The sequence below is a fragment of the Capricornis sumatraensis genome, chromosome 4 (assembly GCF_032405125.1).
Source record: "Capricornis sumatraensis isolate serow.1 chromosome 4, serow.2, whole genome shotgun sequence".
NCBI classification, from domain to species: domain Eukaryota; kingdom Metazoa; phylum Chordata; class Mammalia; order Artiodactyla; family Bovidae; genus Capricornis; species Capricornis sumatraensis.
Window position 1 is genome coordinate 120,497,071 of NC_091072.1, and position 16,654 is coordinate 120,513,724.

Consider the following 16,654-nt stretch of genomic DNA (forward strand, 5'->3'; position numbering starts at 1 on the left):
CTCATGTATATTGAGTCAATGATGCCATCCAACCATCTCATTCTCTGTCGCCCCCTTCTCCTCCTGCTTTCAATCTTTCCCAGCATCAGGGTCTTTTCCAATGAGTCAGTTCTTCCCATCAGCTGGCCAAAGAATTTGAGCTTCAGCTTCAGTCCTTTCAATGACTATTGAGGACTGATTTCTTTTAGGATTGACTGGTTGGATCTCTTTGCAGTCCAAGGGACTCTCAAGAGTCTTCTCCAACACCACAGTTCAAAAGCATCAATTCTTCAGTGCTCAGCTTTCGTTATGGTCCAACTCTCATATCCATACATGACTACTGGAAAAAACATAGCTTTCACTAGACAGATTTTGTCAGCAAAGTAATGTTTCTGCTTTTTAATATCCTGTCTAGGTTGGTTATAGCTTTTCTTCCAAGGAGTAAGTGTCTTTTAATTTCATGGCTGCAGTCACCATCTCAGTGATTTTGGAGCCTAAGAAAATAAAGTCTGTCACTGTTTCCATTGCTTCCCCATCTATTTGCTATGAAGTGATGGGACCAGATGCCATGATCTTAGTTTTTTTTTTTTTTTTAATGTTTTGGATAAATAACTCCAGAAAGAATGAAGAGACAGAGCCAAGATGAAAACAGTGCCCAGTTGTGGATGTGACCAGTGATGGAAGTAAAGTCTGATGCTGTAAAGAACAAGATTGCATAGGAAACTTGAATGTTAGGTCCATGAATCAAGGTAAATTGGAAGTGGTAAAGCAAGAGATGGCAAGAGTGAACATCATGATTTTAGGAATCAGTGAACTAAAATGGACTGGAATGGGCAAAATTAATTCAGGTGACCATTATATCTACTACTGTGGGCCACTATATCTACTACTATTCTTCTAAGAATCCCTTAGAAGAAATGGAGTAGCCCTCATAGTCAACAAAAGTCCAAAGTGCAGCACTTGGGTGCAATCTCAAAAGGATAGAATGATCTCTGTTCATTTCCAAGGTAAACAATTCAATATCAGAGTAATCCAAGACTGTGTCCCAACCACTAATGCCAGATAAGCTGGCATTCACTGTTCTATAAAAACTTACAAGACCTTCTAGAACTAACATCCAAAAAAGTTGTCCTTTTCGTCATAGGGGACTGGAATGCAAAAGTAGGAAGTCAAAAGAAACTGAAAGAAAGTGAAAGTGAAAGTGAAGTCACTCAGTTGTGTCTGACTCTTTGTGACCCCGTGGACTGTAGCCTACCAAGCTCCTCTGTCCATGGGATTCTCCAGGCAAAGATACTGGAGTGGGTTGCCATTTCCTTCTCCAGGGGATCTTCCTGACCCAGGGATTGAACCCGAGTTTCCCACATTGGAGGCAGACACTTTAACCTCTGAGCCACCAGGGAAGCCCAGGAAGTCAAGAGAAACCTCTAGTAACAGGTAAGTTAAGGCTAACAGAGTTTTGCCAAGATAATGCAATGCTCATAGCAAACACCCTCTTCCAACCACACAAGAAATGACTCTACACATGGACATCACCAGATGGTCAATATCGAAATGAGACTGATTATTTTCGTTGCAACTGAAGATGGAGAAGCTCTAAACAGTCAGCAAAAACAAGATTAGGAGCTGACTGTGATTTAGATCATGAACTCCTTATTGCAAATATTGCATGATTTTCTATAATATTGTGGCAGTTTTTCTACTTAAGGTGATAGAAGTTAAGAGTGGAGATCAATCAGCTAGGGTAGAACTTGTTACCAATTATTTGTCCTCTTCGGCCAATAAAAATATAGCCTAAATGAAATTTTCTCTTCCCTATTGGCATCATACAGACAATACATTTGAGGAAATTCCTTGAGAATATATATAAACCAAATATTACCTTTTTTCATTTTATATGGCTGAGCATTTAATAAATGATTTGTAGTAATCATTCCTTCAATCCAAACTCTTTATCAAGCATGATGACTGAAACAGAACCTCTAAATTTAGTGCCTTTTCTAACAATTCAAGATAGTCCTAACAAGTATAGTTTTGCTAATTTCAATTCATTGTGATTATACATACTTATCTAGATACAATGTTGCTATTTCATAAATTTTAGTCTTCTAATTCTAAATCACTTTGAAGGAAATAAATGCAGTTTTTCCTATTGGGATTATATTCCTTAGATATCTCTTACAATAAAACATGTCCTCAAATAACTAAAAGACACATTATAATTTCGACTGGTTCTTGGTAAAATAGTGGGTTTTCTCTGTTGTATTAAACACAGTGATCAGTGAATTCTTTTCCAGCTCATTCAATAAGAAGTCTTATTCTGTTGCCCCCAGTTATGCCATTTAATTATAAACCTAGTACTGCAATAGGACATCAGTCAGTCAGTTCAGTTGTTCGGTCATGTCCAACTCTTTGGGACCCCATGGACTGCAGCACGCCAGGCTTCCCTGTCCATCACCAACAATGGAGTTTGCTCAAACTCATGTATATTGAGTTAATGAGGCCATCCAACCATCTCATCCTCTGTCATCCCCTTCTGCTCCTGCCTTCAATCTTTCCCAGCGTCAAGGTCTTTCTAACAAGTCAGTTCTTCCCATCAGTGACTAAAGTATTGGAGCTTCAGCCTCAGCATCAGTCCTTCCAATGAATATTCAGGACTTATTTCTTTCAGAATAGATAGGATGGATCTCCTTGCAGTCCAAGGGACTCTCAAGAGTCTTCTCCAGCACCACAGTTCAAAAACATCAATTCTTTGGTGCTCAGCTTTCCTTATAGTCCAACTCTCACATCCATATGTGACTACTGGAAAAACCATAGCTTTGACTAGACAGACCTTTGTCGGCAAAGCAATGTCTCTACTTTTAAATATGCTGTCTAGGTTGTTCATAGCTTTTCTTCCAAGGAGAAAGTGTCTTTGAATTTCATGGCTGCAGTGATTTTGTAGCCCCCCAAAATAAAGTCTGACACTATTTCCAATGTTTCCCCATCTATTTGCTGTGAAGTGATGGGACCAGATGCCATGATCTTTGTTTCTTCAACGTTGAGTTTTAAGTCAGCTTTTTCACTCTCCTCTTTTACTTTCATCAAGAGGCTCTTTAGTTCATCTTCACTCTGCCATAAGGGTGGTGTCATCTGCATATCTGAGGTTATTGATATTTCTCCTGGCAATCTTGATTCCAGATTGTGCTTCATCCAGCCCAGCATTTCACATGATGTACTCTGCATATAAGTTAAATAAGCAGCATGACAATATACAGCCTTGATGTCCTCCTTTCCCAATTTGGAACCAGTCTTTTGTTCCATTTCCGATTCCAACTGTTGCTTCTTGACCTCCATACAGATTTCGGAGGTGGCAGATAAATTGGTCTGGTATTCTCATCTCTTAGAATTTTCCACTGTTTATTATGATTCATACAGTCAAAGGCTTTGGCATAGTCAATAAAGCAGAAGTAGATGTTTTTCAGCAACTTCCTTGCTTTTTAGATGATCCAGTGGATGTTGGCAATTTGATTTCCAGTTCCTCTGCCTTTTCAAAGTGCAGCTTAAACATCTGGAAGTTCTCAGTTCATGTACTGCTGAAGTCTGGCTTGTAGAATTTTGAGCATCACATTGCTAGCACATGGGATGACTGCAATGGTGCAATAGTTTAAACAATCTTTGATGTTGCCTTTCTTTGGGATTGGAATGAAAACTGACCTTTTCCAGTCCTGCGGCCACTGCTGAGTTTTCCAAATTTGCTGGCATACTGAGTGAAGCACTTTCATTAGGTCCTTAACTTTTCTGTCCTTTGCTGTGCCCATTTTTGCATGAAATGTTCCCTTGGTGTCTCTAATTTTCTTTAAGAGATAGCTAGTCTTTTACATTCTATTGTTTTCCTCTATTTCTTTGCATTGATCACTGGGAAAGGCTTTCTTATCTCTCCTTGTTATTTTTTGGAACTCTGCATTCAAATGGGTATATCTCCTTTTCTCCTTTGCCTTTAGCTTCTCTTCTTCTCTTAGCAATTTGTAAAGTCTTCTCAGGCAACCATTTTGCCTTTATTTTTCTTGAGGATGGTCTCTTCTCTACAATGCCATGAACCTCTGTCCACAGTTTTCCAGGTACTCTGTGTATAAGATTTAATCCTTTGAACTGTTTGTCACATCCACTGTATAATTAAGAGATTTGATTTAGGTCATACCTGAATGATCTAGTGGTTTTCCCTACTTTCCTCAGTTTTAGGCTAAATTTTGTTATAAGGAGTTCATGATCTGAGCTACAGAAGATTGTTTTTGCTGACTGTATAGAGCTTTTCCATCTTCAGCTGCAAAGAAAATAATCAATCTCATTTCGATATTGACCATCTGGTGATGTTCATGTGTAGAGTTGCCTCTTGTGTTTTTGGAAGTGGATATTTGCCATGAGCAGTGTGTTATCTTGGCAAAACTCTGTTAGCCTTTGCCCTGCTTCATTTTGTACTCCAAGACTAAACTTGCCTGTTACTCCAGGTATCTCTTGGCTTCCTATTTTTGCATACCTGTCCCTTATGATGAAAAGTACTTTTTTTTTTTTTTTGGATGTTATTTCTAAAAGATCTTGTAGATCATCATAGAACTGTTCAGCTTCTTTAGCATAAGTGGTTGGAGCATAGACTTGGGTTACTCTGATACTGAATGATTTGCCTTGTAAATGAATAGAGATCATTCTTTCATTTTTGAGATTGTACACAAGTACTGCATTTCAGACTCTTTTGTTGACTATGAGGGCTACTCCATTTTTTTCTAAGCGATTCTTGCCCACAGTAGTAGATAAAATAAACATCTGAATTAAATTCACCTATTCTGGTTCATTTTCGTTCACTGATTCATAAAATGTCAATGGTCACTGTTGCCATCTCCTGTTTGACCACTTCCAGTTTACCTTGATTCATATACCTAACATTCCAGTTTCCAATGCAATATTGTTCATAGGAAGGCATCAAACATTGCTTCCATCACAAGTCACATTCACATCTGGGCATTGTTTTCACTTTGGCTCTGTCTCTCTATCTTTCTGGAGTTCAGTTCAGTTCAGTTCAGTTCAGTCGCTCAGTTGTGTCCAACTCTTTGCGATCCCATGAATCGCAGCACGCCAGGCCTCCCTGTCAATCACCATCTCCCGGAGTTCACTCAAACTCACATCCATCGAGTCGGTGATGCCATCCAGCCATCTCATCCCTTTCGTCCCCTTCTCCTCCTGCCCCCAATCCCTCCCAGCATCAGAGTCTTTTCCAATGAGTCAACTCTTTGCATGACGTGGCCAAAGTACTGGAGTTTCAGCTTTAGCATCATTTCTTCCAACACCCAAGGTTGATCTCCTTTAGAATGGACTGGTTGAATCTCCTTGCAGTCCAGAGGACTCTCAAGAGTCTTCTCCAACACCACAGTTCAAAACCATCAATTCTTTGGCGCTCAGCTTTCTTCAGAGTCCAACTCTCACATCCATACATGACCACTGGAGAAACCATAGCCTTGACTAGGTGGACCTTTGTTGGCAATGTAATGTCTGTGCTTTTGAATATGCTATCTAGGTTGGTCATAACTTTCTTTCCAAGGAGTAAGCGTCTTTTAATTTCATGGCTGCAATCACCATCTGCAGTGATTTTGGAGCCCCCCAAAATAAAGTCTGACACTGTTTCCACTGTTTCCCCATCTATTTCCCATGAAGTGATGGGACCAGATGCTATGATCTTAGTTTTTGGAATGTTGAGCTTTAAGCCAACTTTTTCACTCTCCTCTTTTACTTTCATCAAGAGGCTTTTTAGTTCCTCTTCACTTTCTGCCATAAGGGTGGTGTCACCTGCATATATGAGGTTATTGATATTTCTCCTGGCAGTCTTGACTCCAGATTGTGCTTCTTCCAGCCCCGCATTTCTCATGATATAATCTGCATATAAGTTAAATAAGCAGGGTGACAATATACAGCCTTGATGTACTTCTTTTCCTATTTGGAACCAGTCTGTTGTTCCATGTCCAGTTCTGTTGCTTCCTGACCTGCATACAGGTTTCTCAAGAGTTATTTCTCCACTATTCCAGTAGCATATTGGGCTCCTACCTATCTGAGGAGTTCATCTTTCAATGTCTTATCCTTTTGCCTTTTCATGCTGTTCACGGGGTTCTCAAGGCAAGAATACTGAAGTGGTTTGCCATTCCCTTCTCCAGTGTACCACATTTTGTTAGATCTCTACACCATGACCCGTCCATCTTGGGTGGCCCTACATGGCATGGCTCAAAGTTTCATTTAGTTAGACAAGGCTGTGTTCTATGTGATCAGTTTGGTTACTTTTCTGTGATTGTGGTTTTCATTCTATCTGCTTTCTGATGGAGAAAGATAAGAGGCTTATGGAAGTTTCCTGATGGGAGAGACTGGCTGTGGGGGAATCTAGTTCTTGTTCTGATAGGTGGTGCCATGCTCAGTATATCTTTAATCCATTTTTTTGTTGGTGAATGGGGCTGTGTTCCCTTCCTGTTGTTTGGCTGAGGGCAAACTATGGTAGGGGTAATGGTGATAATGGAGACTTCCTTCAAAAGAACTTATGCCTACACTGTTGTACTCAGTGTCCCTGAATCCACAGCAGGCCACTGTTGACCGATGCTTTCTCCAGAGACTCTTGGACACACACATGCAGGTCTGGCTCAGTCTCCTGTGGGGACACTGCTCCTTTCTCTTGGATCCTGGTGGGCACAAGGTGTTGTTTATGCCCTCCAAGAGTCTCTTTCCCCAGTCCAGTGGAAGTTCTGTAATCAAATCCCACTGGCCTCCAAAATCAAAGTCCCTGGGAGTTCTCAGTCCTTTTGCTGGATCCCCAGGTTGGGAAATCTTTTGCAGGTCCTAGAACTTTCTTAACAGTGCAAGAATTTCTTTGGTATAATTGAAACTATAGGACATAATATACCACTTTCCTTATTTAATAAAATTAACCACAGTTTTTATTTATGCTTTATACTACTATTTGCATTTTATTAAAACTACCTTTCTATTGCTAGATCCTTATGTCAAAGTGTCTCTTATGTGTGAGGGTAGAAGATTAAAAAAGAAGAAGACGACCACAAAGAAAAACACTCTAAACCCTGTGTACAATGAGGCAATTATTTTCGACATCCCTCCGGAGAATGTGGACCAGGTCAGCCTTTCCATTGCAGTCATGGATTATGATAGGTATGTTTATTTTTCTACTCACAGAGTAATTGCTACATTTAGTCATATGTGGACCAAATTCAGCTTTTTGGGTTATTTTCTGCTATAAGAATTTTAATGTAAATTGGAAAATGGAAAAATTATTCATTCAAAATTTACTTTATTGTATGCTATAACATTTCATTTTTCTTTTCAAAAGGACATGATTCTGAAGTTGAAAGACAGGTTACCTGAGTATTGTGACATAATGGGTGTGGAAGTTGTATGGGATACATTATAAGAAACACTTTTGTGAAGCTTTTTTTTTTTTTTTAACAGTAACAGCAGAAATTACAATCAATGGATTTTGCTTTTCCAAGTGGGCTGGAATATGAATATCATGATGCTTACCTGAGCTCTGTCATTAGTTAGCTGTGTAAAGGGCAAGTTTTCTCTTAGATATTCACTTTTCCATTTTTAAAACATTAGTATAATGTGGGATTGTGAACAGTGAGTATTAAGAGTTGAAGGTGAATATTGTCCATATTGTTATTGCCTTGAAGGTTTCACACTAATCTTAAATCATTGCTTTATGGATAGTTCTTCTAGCTCACACACTTTGATTACTTCTCCTTTCATAAAATCAATAGGTAACTCCTGAATAAAGCATTGAATCTTCTTCCTGTTGCAGCACCTACTCCTTTCTTATCTGAAATGTTGCCCTGCCCAGTTTATCTCATTCCATTCATGGTTCACAGCTCTGCTTGAGTCACCACTTCTGCATCTTTCTTGGCTAACCAATCTCTTCTTCCTCTGAACTTGTGTTCCACTGAAGTTCTTTGCTATATAATTCTTCTTTTTTTTTAATTTTTATTTTTACTTTATTTTACTTTACAATACTGTATTGGTTTTGCCATACATTGACATGAATCCACCACGGGTGTACATGCAATCCCAAACATGAACCCCCCTCCCACCTCCCTCCCCACAACATCCCTCTGGGTCATCCCCGTGCACCAGCCCCAAGCATCCTGTATCCTGCATCGGACATAGACTGGTGATTCGATTCTTACATGATAGTATACATGTTTCAATGCCATTCTCCCAAATCATCCCACCCTCTCCCTCTCCCTCTGAGTCCAAAAGTCCGTTATACACATCTGTGTATACAAAAAACCTCAAATAGCCAAAGCAATCTTGAGAAAGAAGAATGGAACTGGAGGAATCACCTTGCCTGACTTCAGGCTCTACTACAAAGCCACAGCCATCAAGACAGTATGGTACTGGCACAAAGACAGAAATATAGATCAATGGAACAAAATAAAAAGCCCAGAGATAAATCCACACACATATGTACACCTTATCTTTGACAAAGGAGGCAAGAATATACAATGGAGTAAAGACAATCTCTTTAACAAGTGGTGCTGCGAAAACTGGTCCACCACTTGTAAAAGAATGAAGCTAGATCACTTTATAACACCGCACATGAAAATAAACTCAAAATGGATTAAAGATCTAAATGTAAGACCAGAAACTATAAAACTCCTAGAGGAGAACATAGGCAAAACACTCTCAGACATAAATCACAGCAGGATCCTCTATGATCCACCTCCCAGAATTCTGGAAATAAAAGCAAAAATAAACAACTGGGACCTAATTAAAATTAAAAGCTTCTGCACAACAAAGGAAAATATAAGCAAGGTGAAAAGACAGCCTTCGGAATGGGAGAAAATAATAGCAAATGAAACAATTGACAAACAACTAATCTCAAAAATATACAAGCAACTTATGCAACTCAATTCCAGAAAAATAAACGACCCAATTAAAAAATGGGCCAAAGAACTAAATAGACATTTCTTCAAAGAAGACATACAGATGGCTAACAAACACATGAAAAGATGCTCAACATCACTCATTATTAGAGAAATGCAAATCAAAACCACAATGAGGTACCACTTCACACCAGTCAGAATGTCTGCGATCCAAAAATCTGCAAGCAATAAATGCTGGAGAGGGTGTGGAGAAAAGGGAACCCTCCTACACTGTTGGTGGGAATGCAAACTGGTACAACCACTATGGAGAACAGTGTGGAGATTCCTTAAAAAATTGCAAATGACCCAGCAATCCCACTGCTGGGCATGCACACCGAGGAAACCAGAATAGAAAGAGACACATGTACCCCAATGTTCATCGCAGCACTGTTTATAATAGCCAGGACATGGAAACAGCCTAGATGTCCATCAGCAGATGAATGGATAAGAAAGCTGTGGTACATATACACAATGGAGTATTACTCAGCCATTAAAAAGAATACATGTGAATCAGTTCTGATGAGATGGATGAAACTGGAGCTGATTATACAGAGTGAAGTAAGCCAGAAAGAAAAACACCAATACAGTATATTAACACATATATATGGAATTTAGAAAGATGGCAATGATGACCCTGTATGCAAGACAGCAAAAAAAAAAAAAAAAAAGACACAGATGTGTATATAATTCTTCTTATTGTTTTCTTTTTATATTTATAAGGCTTTCAAAAATGAATCTTGTATATTTAAGCTACAAAATTATCAGCACATAATTAGAGTCTTATTTTGTTCTAGAGATAACACAAGTGGTACAGAATAAACATACATAAATATTCAGAGTGTCCATTTTGTATTATTATGCAAATGGTAGTAGCCAGGACCCTATAACAGAGACATTAAAAATGTATACTCTGGATGACAGCTAGAAAAATGAAGTACTGAAAGATAAGATGATTTGTACTATTAGTTTATATCACAGTTTACAGAAAAGCCTACACTGTTTAAAGAGAGAGAGAGAAATCTTGAATTTCTAGTTGAAATGGCAAACTCTAAAAATATTACTGTGTTTCGATCAGAACCCCTTCTTCCACTTTATCAAAAAATTACTCCCATTGATTTCTCACACCAAAGACTGCAGGTAGATACAACTGAGCATTTGTCACCCAAATAACTTTAGGGAAGTGGACCCTGAAAATCTGTAAAATGAATTTTTAAAGTTATTTATAAAAATATACTTTTGAGGGACTTCATTTTTAGGGGAAAGATACTAACCATCAGTTCAGTTCAGTCACTCAGTCGTGTCTGACTCATTGTGATCCCATGGACTGCAGCACACAGGCTTCCCTGTCTATCATCAACTACCAGAGTTTGCTTAAACTGTGTTTTTCCTTATCTACCTTTTAGTCTGCTAATGACATTAATTCAATAGATTGAGGGCAATGACTTGTTTGTTGTTTTATCCCCAGTGTCTAGGAAAAACCTGTGGCTCCTTTAAGAATCTCAATAAATATTTGTTGCATACTGAGAAAGTGAATAATTGAATTAAGGAGTTTATACTCAAGAATCCTGAATATCCTTAATTGTATAACAGTGGACACTATGATCAAATATCATCTTCCAATCCCTTCTGAAATTCAGTCGGTTCAGCTCGGTTGTTCAATAGTGTCTTATTCTTTGTGACCCCATGGACTACAGCATGCCAGGCTTCCCTGTCTATCACCAACTCCCAGAGCTTGCTCAAACTCATGTCCATCGAGTTGGTGATGCCATCCAACCATCTCATCCTCTATTGTCTTCTTCTCCTCCTGCCTTTGAGCCTTCTCAGCATCAGTATCTTTTCTAATGAGTCAGCTCTTCACATCAGGTGGCCAAAGTATTAGAGTTTCAGCTTCAACATCAGTCCTTCCATATTCAGGACTGATTTCCCTTAGGATGGACTGGTTGGATTTTCTTGCTGTCCAAGGGACTCTCAACACCACAGTTCAAAAGCATCAATTCTTTGGTGCTCAGCTTTCATTATGGTCCAACTTTCACATTCATTCATGACTACTGGAAAAACCATTGCTTTGACTAGACAGACCTTTGTCGGAAAAGTAAGGTCTTTGCTTTTTAATATGCTGTCTAGGTTGTTCATCAGAGAAGGCAATGGCACCCCACTCCAGTACTCTTGCCTGGAAAACCTCATGGACAGAGGAGCCTAGTAGGCTGCAGTCCATGGGGTCGCTACGAGTTGGACACGACTGAGTGACTTCACCTTCACTTTTCACTTGCATGCATTGCAGAAGGAAATGGCAACCCACTCCAGTGTTTTTGCCTGCAGAATCCCAGGGACAGGGAGCCTGGTGGGCTGCTGTCTCTGGGGTCGCATGGAGTAGGACACAATGGAAGCGACTTAGCAGCAGTAGCAGCTAGGTTGTTCATAGCTTTTCTTCCAAGGAGCAATTGTCTTCTAATTCCATGGCTGCAGTCACCAGATACAGTGATTTTGGAGCCCCCCAAAATAAAGTCTGTCACTGTTTCCATTATTTCCCTATCTATTTGTCATGACATGATGGGACCAGATGCCATGATCTTTAGTTTTTTGAATGTTGAGTTTTAAGCCAGCTTTTTCACTCTCCTCTTTCACTTTCATTAAGAGGCTCTTTGGTTCCTCTTTGCTTTCTGCCATAATACATCAATTAATTACTACATCATTAATTAATTGTATAATTAATACATCAGTGACAGTGAGAAATGTCCTAAAATTATCTCAAAAATCTCCTTAGAGTTTATGTCAAAATAATGCTAGAAAAAAATGCCTTTAACTTGCATTCTGTTCTTGAGAAGCAGCTTACCCCATGTGTGTTTGGGTCAACTCTTTTGATTCAAGTCTTCTATCTCTTACTAAGTGTACAAAGGCAGGCAGTTCCCTTCTGAGTTTTTAACTTCTTTGTCTGCAAAATGAGTTGATAATAATGATATTCATGGTCATGATGTAAAGATTAAGTGAGTCAGTAGATTTAAATTACTTAGAAAAGTGTATCACACATAATAAGCTCTCAAAAACATTAACTATCATTATTATTTTGATTTATTGCTATGAAAACAAGGCAGGAATAGAAAACAAGAATGTTCACTATGCTCTGATGCTATGTAGTAAGTTAAATGGCATGGTTCAAAATGTAGCCCTTCCCTTCCCTGTTTATTTATTATACCAGTGGTAACATTCACTGACATATCATTTAAAATCAATTAATTGTGGTCATTTATACAAGCTCATTTATATTGAACTCTTTGTGAGTAATTTATGCATCATTATAAAACATCAAGCCCTTTGGGAAAAGGAGATTAGAGTTACATCACTTAAAGTTAATAGGTCTGCTTCCGAGAAAGAAACTCATCATACAGGTAAGGACCAACTGGCATTTCTCATTCACACTCCTATTATTGTGAAATATGCTTAATTTACAGATTAAAATAAAGCACTAAAATAGTTGTGTATAGTCCTTTTACAAATTCATTTTTGAATGCTGATCCTGCTCAGTCATTTCAGTTGTGTTCTACTCTTTGAGACCCTATTGACTGTAGCCCACCAGGCTCCTCTGTCCAAGGGATTCTCTAGGCAAGAACACTGAAGTGGGTTGCCATGACCGATTTCAGGGGATCTTCCTGACCTAGGAATCGAACCTGTGTATTTCATATCTCCTGCGTTGGCAATTGGGTTTACCACTAGAACCATCTGGGAAGCCCAATCTTGTTTAGTAAGTTTTAACTTACTTAAGACTCTTCATTAGACCTGAAGTAGTTTAATATGTAAAATTATCTAGAACTTATCGCAAAATCTACTGCTTTAATTGTGCTTAAAATTCTGTTAAGGTGTGTGAAACTTATCTTTGAATATTGGAATGAAAGTAAAATATTCTCCAAATCATAGGGTAGGACACAATGAGGTCATAGGAGTGTGTAGAACAGGACTGGACGCTGAGGGTCTTGGGCGAGACCACTGGAATGAAATGTTGACCTATCACCGAAAACCAATAACACATTGGCACCCCTTGCTGGAGGTAAGCTCTGCACCTCTCTCGCATCTACTTTCTTCTTTATCTCTTATTTAAATATTGTTTATCTGCTAACATTTCACTAACATTTTACATATTCACCTTTTAAAATAAATAGCTATTTGCTCTTGTTTTTGTCCCACAGACCCTGTTATCCAGTATGCAAAGTTCTGTATGTCTTGTTGGTTTTTAAAAATAACTAAATTTTCTGAGTTTGATATTCCTTTAGAATAAGTCCATAAAAACTGCAAATCTGTTATTTTCTCTACATAGTCTGAAAATTTGTGTCATTAAGTGGTGGAGCAATGAAGTAAATTTATTATTACCTGCAAACTGAATTTTTTTGCTTCTTTTGTGAAAACAGCCACCTCACCTAAACTTCCCAAGAATCCCTAAATAAAGATGTCACTTAACACGTAACGGGGCAGGTATAGAGTTACTGGCTCTGTTCAGGAAGTAAAAAGTCTCACAGATTGTTTTTAAAAATATTGAGGCATCCGTTTGCCCAAGTTGAAAACCTGGCTCTGCTGTGTGACCACATATTGGGCAAGATATAAACCTAAGTTTCTGTTATTACTACTTACTAGCAGTAAACTTAGAGTAAAACTAGATGAACTGCTGACTATGAAGTACTTAACACAGCTTAGCACAATGTTGTTCTAAATATAACTAATACTAATAGTTATATTAACTAGAAGTGATATCAATACCAGTTTCTATCAGAATTTTTAGCCATGAAAGCAGTTGTCGGTCTATTCAATACATTGAATGTTGCTAGGTGAAGTGATTTTATTTTCCAAAGACTGGGATATCTTGAAGAACCTCAAAATAAATTATTTCTATGACCTAATTAATTGTGAGTTGATAAGAGGTGGACTTTATGCAATCCATTACAAAAATTTATGATAACCACACAGTAATAATAAGTGATGTATACATTGCCATCTCTCCCATGGATAAGATTCTGCTTCTTATTCTATCACTAAGCATAGGTTGAATAGGAGAGACAGAGCAGTATAATCAACTAAATGTCACTGAGCCCTCGTTCTATTCTCAGCTTGGTCACAAAAGTGTGACTTTGGCTGTGTTACTCAAGACATTATGGGGAAAATTCCATGAATACTACATAAACAGTACATGCTCCGACATAGGAGGTGAAATGTCATGTTAGATAAATTATCTGCTTTATTACATTAATGTTCCAAATCTTTAACTCACTTCATCATTTATTGTAAATTGTAAAAGACAGACATGCTATGCAAATGCACATTCACACAGCACTTTCCCCTAAATTATAACTCAATAAGTCCTGAGAAGGTTGTTACATTTCAACAACGTGTATTATCTGAAGTACATGCTGCTGCTTAACTATTATTTTCCTGATTCTCATTTTTGTTTTTACTTAGTTTAAAAAGTGATTAGAATCTAGACATAAGAGCAGAGTTTGCTGGGCAGAGTACTACACTGAAGGCAGACATGAGTTCTAACCCTTGTCCCTCTGACTGTCTAATCCTGGGCAGATCACGTGCTTTATCTGCTGCTACATTTCTCTATATTTAGAAAATAGAGATGCACACCTCTGGGACTTCCCTGATTGTACAGTGACTAAGACTCTGCATTCCCAACACAGGGGCCCCAGGTTTGATCCCTGGTTAGGGAACTAGGCTTTAAATGTTGCAACTAAGCATCCTCATTCCACAATCAAAGATCCTGTATGCCACAATGAAGACCCAGCACAGCCAAAAAATTAATAAATATTTTAAGAAGAGAAATACACACTCTTACAGAGTTTATAGGAATGATGTAGGGATAAGTGAGATAATGTGATCAACAACTTTTAACTAATGAAAGACAGATGTTTTATGACCCAAAGCATATTATAATTGCTTATGACTAGTAAGTTGCATGCAGCGGTCCATGAGGTTGCGAAGAATCGAACATGACTGTTTGCTGTTTAGGGCAACTGAACAACAATAAGTAGTTACACATTTATATGATGAGGAAAAACTATGAAATAGGCATGAATTTGTGTGTGAAAACATGGGAGAACTTTTCAGTCATTGTAGGTTATATAGGAAGGATAAATATCAGAAGAAGATCCCAGATAAAATTTTCTAGTTGCTCACTAGCAGAGGACAAGAGGGCTGAAAAGATTATGCAGAGGTACTTTCTCCAGCAAATAGCTCACTTTTTCTGACTTCTGCACCTGCATTCACTGGTCAAACAGAACATAGGGACTACAGACCTAAGAACTGGCTGGATTTTAAATTATGGGAAAGTGCTGTGTGTGGAATTATGTGTTTTGTTACCACAGCAGGGATTAAAATGAGAAGGGAACAATTACTCAAGAGCTGAGTAAATTGGTAAGAAAGAGACTAAAACATCACTTGGAAAATCTGTCTACTTCTACCTGAATATAAAAGTTTATCCTATTGTAATTAAACCTTTAAAATATACATAATATTTAGGGACTAGAAGAAATTATTCTTTATCCCTTGTGGCTCCTATTTTCCAAACTCAGTCCTTCTCATTAATTGCTTCTATAAAAATCACCTCCTGCCTTAAAGCAAATGGAATGCAGTTTCTTGTGTCTTGAACCTTCTTGCTTTTACCCAACCTTAGAATAAAAGTGTTAGTTGCTCAGTTGTTTCCCACGATGCTTTGTGACCCCATGGACTGTAGCCCACCAGGCTCCATTGTCCATGGAATTCTCCAAGCAAGAATACTGGAGTGGATAGCCATTCCCTTTGCCAGGGATCTTCCCAACCCAGGATCAAACCTGGATCTCCTACGTTGGAGGCAGATTCTTTGCCATCTGAGCCATCAGGAAATAAAAACTAATAGTCTGTGATAGAATGTGAAATGAATCTGTAGTTTCCCTGCATGTCATCTATATACCATGCTCTGCTTACATTTTTTTAAAATTTTTTATTTTACTTTACAATACTGTACTGGTTTTGCCATACCTTGACATGAATTTAGAAAGATGGTAATGATAACCCTGTCTGCATACATTTTTGTGAGATGTTTGTGTCCCCTCACACCACCTGAGAAGGTGAGTTATGAAGGTCATGGGGAGTTATGTATATCTTCTGTTCAGAGACTAGCATATCATGGGTGTGAATATTCACTATTAAAAGGTAACAGCAATTACCCACTTTATTATTTTTTTGGACATTATAAACTTATTATCTTTCAGTTACCTGGCCGGGCGACCAGTTTTGATAGTCAAGGATCTTGTCCATCTCCCAAGCCAACTTCCACACCATAATGCATCCAAAATAATGCCTTTATAATGAGGACCCAAGACCATGTACTCACCAAATCAGAAAAAAAAAGTGGAAGATTTGATTTCTTCATTTGAAATACATCCTGATAACAAACAAAATATTGTGTAAATTTTATTTGCCTTTATTGTCTGTTTACTAACTTTGAACATCTTAATATATTTTACTTGAATACAAATGGTCTTTACTTACATAAGGCATTTTATTATTTGTGTCATATGCCAGTTAGCAGAAAAACTGTTTTTAATAAATTGTAAATTCTATGAATAAGCAAATAATAAATTTTTAAAAATAATCCATACTTATCTAAAATTAAATATAGTTAATGCGGCTATTGTATAAAGTAGCACATGTCACATATGTATGGTTTTGACTTTGTTAAAACTATGTTCATTTTCAGTTGTGTATAT

At 38.0% G+C, this 16,654-nt stretch overlaps 1 protein-coding gene across 1 annotated transcript in view; it reads left to right on the forward strand.

Moving 5' to 3' along the window:
• Positions 1-16,228, forward strand: part of SYT10 (synaptotagmin 10) — a 106,916-nt gene extending 90,688 nt beyond the window's left edge. The window contains exons 5-7 of the mRNA XM_068971705.1: positions 6,981-7,152; positions 12,834-12,963; positions 16,157-16,228. Coding sequence (XP_068827806.1) covers positions 6,981-7,152; positions 12,834-12,963; positions 16,157-16,228 — 374 coding nt within the window. The remainder of the gene's footprint in view (positions 1-6,980; positions 7,153-12,833; positions 12,964-16,156) is intronic.
• The last annotated feature ends 426 nt before the right edge of the window (positions 16,229-16,654 follow it).